The sequence below is a fragment of the Acipenser ruthenus genome, chromosome 4 (assembly GCF_902713425.1).
Source record: "Acipenser ruthenus chromosome 4, fAciRut3.2 maternal haplotype, whole genome shotgun sequence".
In the NCBI taxonomy this organism is placed as follows: domain Eukaryota; kingdom Metazoa; phylum Chordata; class Actinopteri; order Acipenseriformes; family Acipenseridae; genus Acipenser; species Acipenser ruthenus.
In genome coordinates, this window is record NC_081192.1 from 41,247,230 (window position 1) to 41,261,986 (window position 14,757).

Consider the following 14,757-nt stretch of genomic DNA (forward strand, 5'->3'; position numbering starts at 1 on the left):
TCCTGCGTGGGATAACAGCTCCTCCAGGAGTCAGACCAGGGATATTACGGGTACATTTTTAATTTTTCTGGACTTTTTAAAATTGTTTTTTGTGAAGAGGAGTTTAAAAAAAAAATGTGGAAAAGAAGAGGGAGAGGAAATCAGCAACAACAGCAACCGCAGCAACAGCAGGAGAAGGTCTGGGACAACGACTGGGAGGCCTTTTTAAGGAACCTCGCGGCATAGTTGTTCCCACTGCTGTGGGGCGTATGGGCACACGTTGGCCATCTGCCCCACGCAGTATGAAGAGGAGGAACTAGCACCCAAGTGGGAGGAGCCTGAACGTCCAACGCCCAGAAGGGGGGAGTCGGTGTGTCCACAGCCCAAGAAAGGGAAGTCCCCAGATTCACAGTCCAAGTCTCCACTAGCGCAGGAAAAGTGCCTCCTGCTGCTTCCACCTCCACCTGCAGAGAGAAAATGCCTGCTGGTTCAGCCTCCACCACCATGGGAAGAGTGCCTGCTGGTCCCACCACCACCACCAGGAGGAGAAGAGCAGGGGCTGCCTCTGCCTCCACCATTGGAAGGACCAGGGCGTGAGGCTGACAGTCCTCAGCAACGGCCGTGATGAGGGCCAGCACCACCAAAGCCCATGCCAGAAGGGCCAATCCCCGCACCATGTCTGGTCGTGACTCCACCAGGGGGAGAAGTGGAGCTCCTGCTGCCGCCTTCAGGGATGCCTGGACGTCATTGCCCGGGGATGCCTGCAAGTCACCGCCCGGGGATGCCTCCAAGTCACCGCCTAGGAATGCCTGCATGACACTGCCTGGGGATGCCTTCAAGTCATCACTCGGGGATGCCTCCAAGTCATTGCTTGGGGATGCCTGGACGTCACCGCCCGGGGATGCCTTCAAGTCATCACCCAGGGATGCCTGCACGTCAACGCTCAGGGATGCCTCCAAGTCATCACTCGGGGATGTCTGCATGTCACCTACTGGGGATGCCTCCAAGTCCCCACCTAGGGATGCCTGCATGACACCACCTGGGGATGCCTTCAGGTCACTGCTCGGGGATGCCTAGATGTCACCGCCTGGGGATGCCTGCCAGTCACCGCCCAGGGGTGCCTGCTCGTCACCGCTCGGGGATGCCTCCAAGTCATCACTCAGGGATGCCTCCAAGTCACCGCCTAGGGATGCCTGCATGACACTGCCTGGGGATGCCTTCAAGTCATCGCTCGGGGATGCCTCCAAGTCATCGGTCAGGGATGCCTGGACGTCACTGCCCAGGGATGCCTGCAAGTCACTGCCCGGGGATGCCTGCATGACACCGCCCAGGGATGCCTCCAAGTCACTGCCCGGGGATGCCTGCACATCACCGCCCGGGGATGCCAGTCACGTTTGCTGCTGACCTACGGGGATTTGCTGGGGTTGGAGGAGCCAGCATTTCCACTGACAGCACTGCCACTGGTAGCGTCGCTGCTGCCAGCACGTCTGCTGACAGCCTCGCCATTGGCAGCATTTCCGCTGCCAGTGGTGCAACGGGAGAAGCCAGCCTTGGTGCGGTCACCATGTCGGCTGACCGTCTCGCCATTAGCAACTTTTCTGCTGCCAGGACTGCCTCGGCTGAAGGAGTGCCTGGGAGCTGTCAGCAGGTCTGCTGACAGCATTGCCCCAGGCAATCTTTCCACTGCCATTTGTGATTTAAAAAAAAAAAAAATTGCAATAATTCAGGTTATGAATTATGAGTTGAGAACTCCAAAAGAGCTACTAAAATTGCAATCTGGTGTTAAGGAAACTTTATGCTAGAAGCTATTATTGCTTCAATACCATACTGCTGTCACAGATGATATATCATAAGAACATAAGAAGAACATAAGAACGTTTACAAACGAGAGGAGGCCTTTCGGCCCATCTTGCTCATTTGGTTGTTAGTAGCTTATTGATCCCAGAATCTCATCAAGCAGCTTCTTGAAGGATCCCAGGGTGTCCGCTTCAACAACATTACTGGGGAGTTGGTTCCATTACTGGTCCTTGTTTCTTTTTTCAGGTCGAAAAAGTCCCCTGGGTTGACATTGTCAATACCTTTTAGAATTTTGAAAACTTCAGATCAGAATCAGATCACCGCGTAGTCGTCTTTGTTCAAGACTGAACAGATTCAATTATTTTAGCCTGTCTGCATATGACATGCCTTTTAAACCCGGGATAATTCTGGTTGCACTTCTTTGCACTCTTTCTAGAGCAGCAATATCCTTTTTGTAACGAGGTGACCAGAACTGAACACAATATTCCAGGTGAGGTCTTACTAGTGCATTGTAAAGTTTTAACATTACTTCCCTTGATTTCAATTCAACTCTTTTCACAATATATCCGAGCATCTTGTTGGCCATTTTTATAGCTTCCCCACATTATCTAGATGAAGACATTTCCGAGTCAACATAAACTCCTACGTCTTTTTCATAGATTCCTTCTTCAATTTCAGTATCTCCCATATGATATAGCACAGCCATTTCATATTTCATATTGAGGTTGAATGGCTGATATCAGCCGATATGTGATAATTGACTGGAATTGTGAGACAGCTGAATGTTCCATGTAACTTGCTTAGTGTCTTGAGGTGTCAAAACATTGCACTTCATATTGCCATCTGAAAAGGTTACTAACTTAAAAATTACACTTCATGGTACAGTATTTTACTCCAGTATAATGATATCACAGTAAGTTTTAATTATTGTAGCTTTTACTTATTTTCTCAAGCACAAATTAAGTAAATAAAACAGAAAAAGCACATCTGTTAGGGATATTCAGATCCCCAGTCTGTTTTCATTTGGTTTTGTAGTTCAGTCACCAATAATATGATTTAGGCAGATTTGTCTCATAATGTTCTTCGTTTTTCTCTATTCTGTTGCTTCCACGCAAAGCTGTGTTTGTTAGACTGCTCTCAAGAGAGTTCCTTTCACAGAATTAAGCAAATTAGTCAAATTGGTGTTTAACTAATTCCGATTTCAATTAATCAAATGACTTTTTTTTATCAGTGTATGCATTTGTTTTGTAAAGCAATTAGCTTCCAACATTTTTCTAACATTGAAATCAATATATAGTAATGGGAATTTATAACACTTGACATTTGAAGTGATCAATACAGTTTTTCATATATTATCATATTGGTAATTGATTAGCAATGAAATTATTATTTTAAAACCTTCAAAACTGAAATGGAATATATTTCTATCTGTATCAGACATAAGCAACCCGGTTATAAACTTTATAGTTACAAAACGTACATGTGGCTTAACACGTAATATACCACAGTGTACTCAGCATTCACTCATTCAGTTTAGGTACACACATTCAGTTTAGGCAATGGAAATGCTATACCTTTGCCAGAACTCTTAAATATACAAATATGTACACAGACTAATACTGTTGATAAAAGCTCAGGTCTGTTACAGTTGACTTAACCATTTTGATTCCACATATGCTGCAAATATTGTATTTTTAATTATACTGTAGCTGATTATAATACTGTGATAAAGGTGGTAAGATGATTTTGTTAAATACAATGTGGTGAACCTCGATTCCCGCAAGCAGGGGCTTCTTACAGGCAGAGGTCAGACATGAACCCAGGACTTCCTACTTTGAAGCATAGCGCCGATACCGCTGTAGAATAGAGTTGGGCTCCCTTGCAGGAGCAGATATCGGGCTTATGTCTTCATGTTTAGGTTGCGTCACCTACCAGCCCTCACCTCTACCCCCGTGCACGCTACAATAAATCAGAGCAAATCAAATCAAATTTTATTTATCTAGCACATTTCATACAAAATGTATCTCAAAGCTCAAAGTTGTACAAGACAAAACGAAAGAAATTAAAAATAAAATACATTTATATAGATAAATAGAGTAAAAAGAAAAATGTTTAATATAAAACAGTAAAACAGTCTGATATTATATAATTATAGCCTCTCCTGTATCTCAAGCACAACTGAGAAACGTGTTAATAGTAAAATTGATTAAATTTACGTTTTTTTTTTCTCTGAAACAACTAAATGGGCTTTTAAATCGTAAGTCTTACTTTTTCATTTCAAAGCAGAAGCAACTCCCCTTTATTAATGTAAATATATGATTGTAATAAAGTGTGCCCAGCATAAAATACTTTTATTTTTCATTATAGCTTTAATAAAGATTAGTTGCTTATTAACACGATGCAATCTCGTTTGTACGTTCTGCTTGTTAATCAAAGATTAAGGCTAAGGAAGTGTACAAATTTTAAAACAAAGTTTAAATGTTCATTTTAAAAAAAAATAGCTATAAAAGTATGTTTCTCTACACCCACTCCCTGGGTCTCCACATCTCCTCCCATGTGTTCTTGTATCATTTCTATGCCGATGATGCCCAGATCTTCCTCTCTTTTCCCCCTCCGACTCTGACATTTCCTCCCATATCTCTACCTGCCTCTCAGTCATCTCCTTCTGGATGCACTCGCAATCATCTTAAACTCAACCTTTGCAAATCAGATATCCTTTTCTTCCCCCCCTCTTCCTCCCCACCACTGATCTCTCTAGCTCTATTCCACTTGAACCCACCACCCTCTCTCCCTCCTCGTCCACCAATAACCTCTGTGTCACCCTCGACCTCTCCCTCTCCTACTCTCAACACATCTCTACTCTGGCACGCTCCTGTCGCTTCTTCCTCAGCAACATACGCAGAATTCGCCCCTTCCACACCGACTACTCCACGCAGCTCCTAGTTCAGGCCCTGGTACTGTTCTGCCTTGACTACTGCAACTCCCTCCTGGCCGACCTCCCTGCCTCTGCTATCCGTCCACTATAGCTCACCCAAACCTCTGCTGCCTACCTTGTCTTTTCCCTTCCACATTTCTCCCATGCTACACTCTGCTCTGCTCTCCTATTGTACCAGTACTTGCATCAGCTTGTTCTCGAACTGAACTGCTACATACCTTGCCATATTCTACTACTGCTCTTAATTATAACTATTCACTGTATCTTGTACTTGATTCTACTTTTAGATATCCATATTCACATTTTTGGTAACTGCTCTTTTTTAAATTGTTCTCATCCACTTATCATACTTACTATGTGCTCTTAATGGACTCTGAATGTACTTGTATAAGCAAATATTTTTACTATAAGTTAACTGCTCTTAGTCAAACTCACTCTTAAATGTAATTATTTACTGTATTCTTTACTTTGCTCTTATTTGAATTTGATTTCATTTTCTACTGATTTTAATATGTTTAATGAGTAATATCCCTCATATCACAATCACCCACTATATAAACATGGTGAAACGTGCAGTAGCGTTAATTCCTTTTTTCAAAGCTAAAGCACAATGATGTTTTCCATTGCTAATAAAATAGGACCTTGGTCTTGTAATCTCTATCATTTTAGCTGTGGTGATGGCTAAAGAGAGTATCTCCTAATTACATTTTCCATTCTCAACATCTGAGTAGTAATTAAAATGATGAAATAACTTCCTTCCACTCTTTATTGGATTATTTGGTAATTTAACAAGGTTGAGCTTGACACTAAGTTAATATATTCCATTTTTTTCCCTCCAGAATTACAAAGCAGTTCTTGTGGAAATCCTGGTGTTCCCCCGAAAGGTATTCTTTATGGGATGAAGTTTGATGTTGGTGATACGATCCGGTACAGCTGTGTAACTGGATATGTTCTGGATGGGCACAATCAGTTAACATGTATTACCAACACTGCCAGTGCCGCTGTTTGGGATTTTCCTGTTCCAATTTGTAGAGGTAAGAAACCAGTAATATTTGTTGTACTACAATGAATATCATATGCTTGCATTCAATTGTTAAAGTGACACTATAAGAAGAAGAGTAATGTTTTCTTCCAGGAACCGGACTAGATCCAATGTAAGTGATAAATATATCTGGTTTAAATTATGGCAAAAATGAGTGTTGCTGCAGGTTTGAGCCGGTGCTACACAAATCATTCAACACATACCCTGGTCACACACTGTGTCTACTGCAGGAGACGTTCAATCACCATTTTTAGCAATTAGCACCACTTTTAATGGTCACACTCCTTCTACTGTCCAATAACAAGGCAACTTTCCCAGAAGTTACCAAGGAAAAAAATTAAAATGACTATGACTACTACGACTACTGCTACGATTACTGCTATGACTAATAATAATAATAATAATAATAATAATAATAACACTTTTTTCTCAGTTTATTCAAATAAAAGTATACAGTTTTAAAAATGCTGTTTTGTATACTACTTTTATAGAAACGCTCATAAGCAGCATTATAATGAAGGACTATATTTTGTAGAATGTTCATTTTGGATGGATACATAAAAAAATACAGTTAAAATAAATACAAATTATAATGAATTGTACTGTAACACTGAAATAAAAAAGCAATAAGACCCTTCACATCAGGCATTATCTGTGTCAGGTCTTATTGTCTTAAAGATGTATCATTCACTTCAATCATTTTAAGCCAGATAGAGACACTTACAATACAAACAGAAACCATCAGCATGAAAATAGGGGAGTAGCTGAGTCAATTTGAGACTGACACAGAACCAATGAACGAGGAACAGGAACCGGCAACTAGTACAGTTCTGTAAGCAGACAGTACACTTAAGAGTCACAGTGAGGCAGAGCAACTAGACAAATAAATAAATGCTGTTCCTTTTCAAGTCAAAAATAACCATCAAGGTATGGGATATCAGGCAGTAGGGATTGGCTGAGCTTTATAGCAAAGCTGCCGATAGGCCTCTGCGCAATCTGCCACTTAAGCCCACCCCCCTGGGAGCTTACTATACGCAGTGCGCAGAGACTGTCTTCCTCTTTTGTCTTCAGCATCGGTAGCGGAAGTTAATAGAACTGGTAACTGATTGTACTCGCTAAGCTTAGGCTTGAGAAGCTGGTTATTGCCCCTTCTCTGAGTTTATTTCAGTTATACTCTTCGGAGTAATTATTATTTTGTTATTAAGGATTATATAAATTGTTTTACACTTATATATTTCCTTCACGCTTTGCTTCGGCATCACGTTTTGTTTACTTTCGTGGTCTTCGTCTTTCCTGTGTTAATAATTATTTTATAATTATTAGTGTTGTGTTTTTGGTTTTTTTTGTAAATAAAATTGTATATATTGTGTATATATTTTGTGAAGGATGCGCGTTGCGTTGACCTTGGCCGCACGCGTATCTGCAGCCCCGGTCTTGGCTTGGCTAGACCACATGTGTGGAGCCTGCACTGCAGTCTCCCACATACTACCTCTGCGGTTCGTTCCACCAACCGTGTGGTAGCTGTACTGTGCCCCAGTCACATATCATTGTGCCCCAGTCACATATCACTATCATATAGTGCTGCTGCAGCGTCCAAAAAATATATATATATTACCATTCACTGCACAGAGGAAGACAACCACAAAGCGCAATTCCCCAGCAACAACAGGTAAGTAGTGCACAGCACCCAAGACACTGTACCAGCACTTAGCGTCTCTGCTCTGCGGGTCAGCTGACGCTTAGACGTCTGTGCTAGCGTTCTACGCTCGGTACTCACGCTCCGGCGTGCTTCGCTTCGGCACTTGGTGTCAGCGCTTTGCCGCTTGGTGCAGCGCTTCGGCGCTTTGTGCAGCGCTTCTGCGCTTGGTGCTAGCGCGTCTGCGCTTGACGCACGCACTTTGGTGCTCGACGCTCGGCGCTCGGCGCTCGACGCACGCACTTCGGTGCTCGACTCTCGGTGCTCGACGCTCGACGCATTGGCACTCGATGCACGCACTTCAGGTGCTGTGTGCTCGACGCTCGGTGCTCGACGCTCGGTGCTCGATGCTCGGTGCTTGACGCGTCGGCGCTCGATGCATGCACTTCGGCGCTCGACGCACATACCGTCGGTGCTCGACGCTTCGGCGTTCGACACACGCATATCGGTGCTCGACGCTTCAGCCTCCACTGCTCGTCAGTGCTTGCAAATTACAAGGCACTATGTCGGGCTTTCACCGATGCGTGACCTGCCAGGCCAAGTTGCCTGCCACCGATCCGCATGATGACTGTGTAGCATGTTTGGGGCTGGAGCACGCCGCATCTGCATTGGCGGATAAGGCATACTGACATCTATGTGCGGGGTTCCAGACACGCACCCTTCGCCAGAGAGCAAGGAAGGCGGTTGGGGGTTCTTCTCCATCTTTGGGCTTGTCCCATACAGTCTCGGCCCCGCTGTCGTCTGCTATGACGCCACCGGTGACATTGCAGCTCTCCAGAAGCCCATCCTCACAGCTTACAGCTGGTCAGAGGTCCCCTGCCAAGAGTGCTCGGGAACGTTCCCGCAGCCCCTCCTCTTGCAGGGCATGTCCCCATCGGGAGTCTAGGTCGAGATCTCGATCGCCTCGGTTAGCGTCCTTCCCACCGGTGGGCGCTGCGTTCACCGCGTTGGTGAAGGCGCCAACATTATCGGGGCTGACTAAGGACCCTTCGTGTCCTAACAGGCAATGTAAGATTACGGAGGCCCACCTGAAAAAGGGGTACGCTGCTGCTACAGAGGCAGTCAGGCTGTCTAACGTGGCCAGCCTCCTGATTGTCTACCAGGCGGCGCTCATCCGGGATCTGCCTGAGTCCTATTTTAGATCTGCGGCTACTGAACAAATACCTGCGGGTGTTATCGTTCAGGATGCTTACGCACAGGCACATCATCCAGTCTGTCCAACAAGGCGACTGGTTCACCACCATGGACCTGACAGATGCATACTTTCACGTTCCCATCTGCCCGGGTCACAGGAAGTATCTGCGGTTCGCATTTCAAAGCAGGGTATACAAGTTTTGTGTCCTTCCATTCGGCCTGTCACTAGCTCCTTGAACCTTTTCGAAATGTATGGATGCCATCCTAGCTCCTTTGCGGGCCCTAGGCATCCGACTGCTGAATTATCTGGACGACTGGCTTGTCTGCGCGGAGTCGAGGGAGCAGGCGGCACAGCACACAGTGATGGTTACAGATCATCTTCAGAGGCTGGTCTGAAGGTCAATGCAGAAAAGAGCTGCCTCATGCCAAGCCAACAGACCGAATTCTTGGGTCTACATCTGGACTCAGTGTCCATGGAAGCGACCCTGTTGACACAAAGAGTTGCCTCGATAGAGCGGTGTCTCTCTCTATTCAGGTTGAGAGAAACAGTCAACATGGAGCTGTGTCAGCGCATGCTGGGTTTGATGGCTGCCGCCTCGCAAGCCCATCCTTTGGGCTTACTACACCAGAGACCTCTGCAGGCCTGGTTCAATGCCTTCGCGCTGCATCCGCGGAGAGACAAACATCGCAGGTTGAGGGTATCCCGAACCTGCTGAGAAGCACTGCGCTGGTGGAAAGTTCAGTTGAAAATCCGCCAGGGCGTACGCTTGGGTCCCATCTTCCGAAGGGACGTTATCATGACCGATGCTTCCAACCAAGGTTGGGGAGCAGTCTGGAACGGGTCAGGGACCCGCAGAGTGTGGTCAGGACCCTGGAGGTCAGCCCACATCAATGCTCTGGAACTCAGAGCGGTGGACCTCGCCCTCCGGCACTTCTTGCCAGTGCTTCTAGGCAAGCACGTGTTAGTGCGGTCAGACAACATCACAGTTGTGGCGTATATCAACCGCCAGGGCGGCCTATGGTCCCCCGGCCTTCACCGGATAGTAACACGGATGTTGTTATGGGCACAACCGCGTTTGACCTCTCTGCGTGCGGTTCACCTACCGGGCAGAGTCAATTACGCAGCGGATCTCCTATCCAGAGGGAATGGTTTGGCATAGCACAAGTAGATCTCTTCGCTTCGCGAGAGACCACACACTGCCCCCTATGGTTCTCGGTGAAGGACCTCGACAGCCCCCTAGGAGTCGATGCACTGGCTCACGAATGGCCGCCACTGCTCCTATATGCGTTTCCACCGATTCTGATGCTCCCCGCCTTCTTAGAGAAGGTCAGGGTAGAGCAAGCAACAGTGATTCTGATCACTCCTCGGTGGCCTCGGAGGATATAGTTCCCGAGCCTGGTGCAGTTGCTGCACGGTCGCCCGAGGGAGCTTCCCCTGCGAGCGGACCTATTGTCCCAGGCCCAAGGAGGGCTTTGGCACCCGAACCCCAAGCTCATGCAGCTATGGTCTTGGCCCCTGAGTGGGAGCGCCTGTCAGCCTTATGGCTTTCAGCGGCAGTGATTTCGACCATTCAGAGCACCACAGCGCCCTCTACTAGGTCGCAATATACGTACAAATGGCAGTTGTTTCAAGATTGGTGTCTGGCTGAGGGCCGTGACCCAATATCCTGCCCTATGATGGTGATATTGCAGTTTCTACAGAAACTGTTAGATGAGGGGAGATCTCCCTCTACACTTAAGGCGTATTTAGCCGCCATATCGGTCTGTCATGTACGCATTGACGGTTTGTCACCAGGTTGCATTTTCTGGCATCTCAGTTCCTGAAAGGCGCAAGACGCTTGTGGCCTCCAAGGACGGCCAGTTTACCGTCATGGAGCCTTGACGTGGTGTTAGAAGCCCTTACCAAGGCACCGTTCGAGCCTCTCCACAGCGTGGATATGAAGCTTGTGTCTATGAAAACCGCATTTTTGCTATCAGACTTATCAGCCAAACGCGTGGGCGAGTTATATGCACTATCAGTGCATTCATCATGTACTCGTGTCGCAGGAGACGGCTGTAAGGTCTCCATGCGTCCAAATCCGGCCTTTTTACCCAAGGTCATATCCCCGTTTCATATGAACCAACCAGTCGAGTTGATAGCGTTCCATCCTCCGCCTTTTTCTTCCCCAGAGGAAGAACGGTTACACATGCTGTGCCCTGTGCGGGCATTGAGGTGTTATATTGACCGTACAATGGCTGTGAGGTGAACAGAACAGCTGTTCATATGCCATGGTTCTAGGGCTTTGGGTCAGCTGTTGTCTAAACAACGCCTTTCCCATTGGATAGTGGATGCTATTAAATTAGCATATGAATCTGCAGGCCTTCTGCCACCAGGGCAGTTGAAGGCACATTCCACTAGGGGTATGGCGACATCCTGGGCCCTCTTTAGAGGGGTACTGGTGTCTGACATTTGTGCTGCAGCCAGTTGGGCTACACCACAAACCTTTACGAGGTTCTACCATTTAAATGTACTGGAACCCTCTGCTCCGTCATTCGGAGCATCCGTGTTACACTCTATGACACCCTAGTTGGCGGTCATATTGAGTATTGTTATGAAATGGCGTTGACTCCACTTTAGGATAGGTGTCATTGCGAGCATAGATGCTGAGGTGCGGCTCCGCATATGTGTAGATGTATTACCTACGCAGTTGCGTTATGACGTAAGTCTGTCCTACTGGCGACAATCCTCCCTCGCGACGGCTTGGGTACACTGTTCCCATACCTTGATGGTTATTTTCGACTTGAAAGGGAACGATAGGTTGCGGATGCAACCCTGGTTCCCTGAAAGAGAAAATAACCATCAAGCCGTGAGGTCGCTCCGGAAGCCTTCACGGCCTGAAGAGCAAAAGAGGAAGAGAGTCTCTGCGCACTGCGTATAGTAAGCTCCCAGGGGGCAGGCTTACGTGGCAGCTCGCACAGAGGCCTATCGGCAGCTTTGCTATAAAGCTCAGCCAATCCCTACTGCCTGATGGCAATATCCCATACCTTGATGGTTATTTTCTCTTTCAGGGAACCGGGGTTGCATCCGCAACCTATCGTTATACATAATAAGGGCCTGGGTGAGCAAATTCATCACTTTGAACAAGACAAGTTGCCTCCACAACTACCGCTGCAGAACTAAGCTTCAGAAAGACCCTATTCCCACAACCCCCGGCCTCACCTCCAGGAAACAGAGTACCAGTCAAATGAAAGTTCCTTCAGACATACAACCAATAGTAAGACACTGACGTACCAATAGATCAGTGCAGACTGCAGAAGGACACAACATTGTCTCAATTTAAACTAAAGAAATAACAAAACAAATAAGGGATGGTGGGGAGAGAGGGAGGGACAAACACAGGAAAGCCAACAGGTTAACCAAAATAAATACCTTTTTGATGCATAACAATTGTTATAAATTGATTCAGTTGATATAACAATTGATTCAGTTGATATAACCCAATATAATATAATAATAGCACGTTTTAGTAATCAACTGAACTGCTCATAACGCTTCTGTTTACTCAGCTTCTGGTAATTCTTTCCTGTAGTGGGGATGAGGGCTCTAGTATAAGCTTAGATTCCCAGTACGACATTCTGTTAATCCTTATTAACAATACTCTGCTTTTTCCTTGTATCTAGCACATATAGCTTTAAACTCCCTGATAAACCGTAGCGTACATATTTTATCCAAAGTAAGAGTTCTTCACTGTCAAACATTCTGTTTTAGCGAAGGTACTTTTAGAAATAATATATATGGGCAGTTTACCATTTATTTACATTTTAAATAACAATTTATATTTAATTTATTTTATAAAAAGAACAATCTAGTGCCTTAGTGGTACATCAGGACTGCTTTACATTTGTATAAATTGATTTTAGGAACTGTTGTAAAGTTTTCTCAACAGTAAAATATAATTCTATTGTAGCTGTCCTACTGTACTCTACCATGAAATTACAATTTTAAAAGTAAGTAGTGTGTTATGTATAGCTGCATGCACAATTCAAAAAGTTATCTAGATAACTTTCCACTTTTGTGTCATTTTTTTATCCTGTCAAGGGAGAAATTGTTAATTTAAACTCAAGGGAGTTTGTATAATACAATTCAACCAAAAAACATTAAGTAAAATTAATAGAATATTTGTAGATCATTTTTTTTTGTTTGAAAAGTCAAGCAGTAGCACTAAGGATTTATTCACATTGCCAGCCAAAAAGTCCAGCATATTTTCTTTAGAAGTTTTGAGGAATTTTATATTTAAGTTTATCATTGTATGTGACATGTTTACATGCAGGGCAGCAATAATATTTTGGTGCTGTATGGTGTATATGAGAAACTAGTCAAGCCTATATTATTTATTAACACTCAGGACAGTACAGTGAAAATAGTTTGACATGAAAAGCTTGGCAGATTCAATGTACTGTTTATAGGGTTTAACTGAGATTGCATGTTGCTTAAAAAAAAACAATAATGCTAACAATTAATATAAGAGCATATATCACTGGTTCACATGTTCATTCTACACTATCCTGAGGAATGCATTTAAAGATAAACTCCTGTATAAACAGCATTTAAAAGAAAAAAGCATAACAATGCTAATATGTTGAAAGCTCCAAAGATTTTGTTTAAATGTGAAAACAAATAGTTTTAATAGTCCTTTTAAGTGAAACTATCTAAAACAGATATGTGATACATAAATCATAACAACTGTGAACAAGCTCTTAGGTAGATGGGTTTTGATAAAAGACGATGGAAATGTAGAAGTTTGAATTGAGTTTTAATTGATTCTTACAGTATGACTGTTCAAGGTTATGGTGACATTCAGTCAGAAGGTATGTGTGTGTCAAACACTGATTTAATCTAATTGGCTACATTAATTCTCAATTGTGCAGCAGGTTTTTATTTATAGATATATAGCTAGATAGCTAGATAGATAGTTAACAACAAAAGGCCATGTAATTGCATTGTAATAACTAGATAACTACCAAAGGTTCATGCACTTACATAACTACTGGTGGAACAAGTGTGTAATTACATGAACATGTAATTACGGCTGTGTGTAATTACATTAGGTAACTTTATTGGTCTATTTCCAAGTTATCACACAGTAATTACCAGAGAACATTTGGTAGTTATCCCGTTATTACAATGTAATTCCATTGTACGCTTCACCAAGCTCTATGGGAGGAGATTAGAATTATATATAATACTAATGATAATGCTGCTTGATTTGTTATGTTTATTTGACCTTATACTAGAGTTCAAGTTTGAGCTCTTAAATTTAGTTTGAATAAATGTAATTTTGTTTATAATGTGCTCTTGGTTAGACAGAAATGTAACACTGCAAAAGTACCTAATTTCAGTAAAGTTCTCTTATTCTAACATCCCCTTTCTGCCATGAAAAAAGGGTTTAAAGTTTTCATTTGTGATTTTTCAGCCAAGATACACTGTGAAGGCTAATCTCTAACACAGCTCCACAATTGGAAGAATATATATATTTATCCCTCCATAATAAATTATACAGTGCAACGCCAACCACATTGAATATAAAATCTTTTTTTTAAATCCAATTCTCAAGTCAGCAAACCATAAAAGTGCCTAATTTTGGTTTGAAACTGGAAAATGAATGGTTACCCAGGCATTATGGAAAATACTGTACAGTGACTGCATCTGTCACCTTCTTTTCTTAATTTTTTTGTGCAAACTCCATGACCGAACATGTATTTAAGAAAAAAAAAAGTTCTTAGTGCTGTGAAAGAGCGGGCTGGAAATGTCCGCTCTGCGCTCCGCTCCAGCAACTGCCCCGCTCTGCTCCCCTGCCCCGCTCACACTTCGTCCCCAACGCAGGGTCAGATTAACCAATATGCTAATAACACCATTCGCCATAATATGCATAGGGCACCCAAAATATGGGTTGAGTGTGAGAACGTTTCACCATCGAGTCTGACACTGGTTATAATTCTTTTTTTTTCTGGTATGTGGTCGTATTTTTCAAACAATAGTGCAAAACTACTTGGTGATAAACTGCAGACCCCAACATTTTATATGAACGCGGCTTCCCGGAAATCACATGAGTGAAAACGCGGCAGATTGATAGCGAAAAGTGTAGCCCGTTATCAGCAAAAAATATTTAGAATCGGTCGGGTAACCCGAACCAC

At 44.0% G+C, this 14,757-nt stretch overlaps 1 protein-coding gene across 2 annotated transcripts in view; it reads left to right on the forward strand.

The window, feature by feature from the left end:
* LOC117400350 (CUB and sushi domain-containing protein 3) overlaps positions 1-14,757 on the forward strand; it is a 524,933-nt gene that overhangs the window by 160,672 nt on the left and 349,504 nt on the right. For both annotated transcript variants that reach the window (XM_059022384.1, XM_034000180.3), the window contains exon 4: positions 5,551-5,745. In XM_059022384.1, the coding sequence (XP_058878367.1) occupies positions 5,551-5,745 (195 nt within the window). The remainder of the gene's footprint in view (positions 1-5,550; positions 5,746-14,757) is intronic.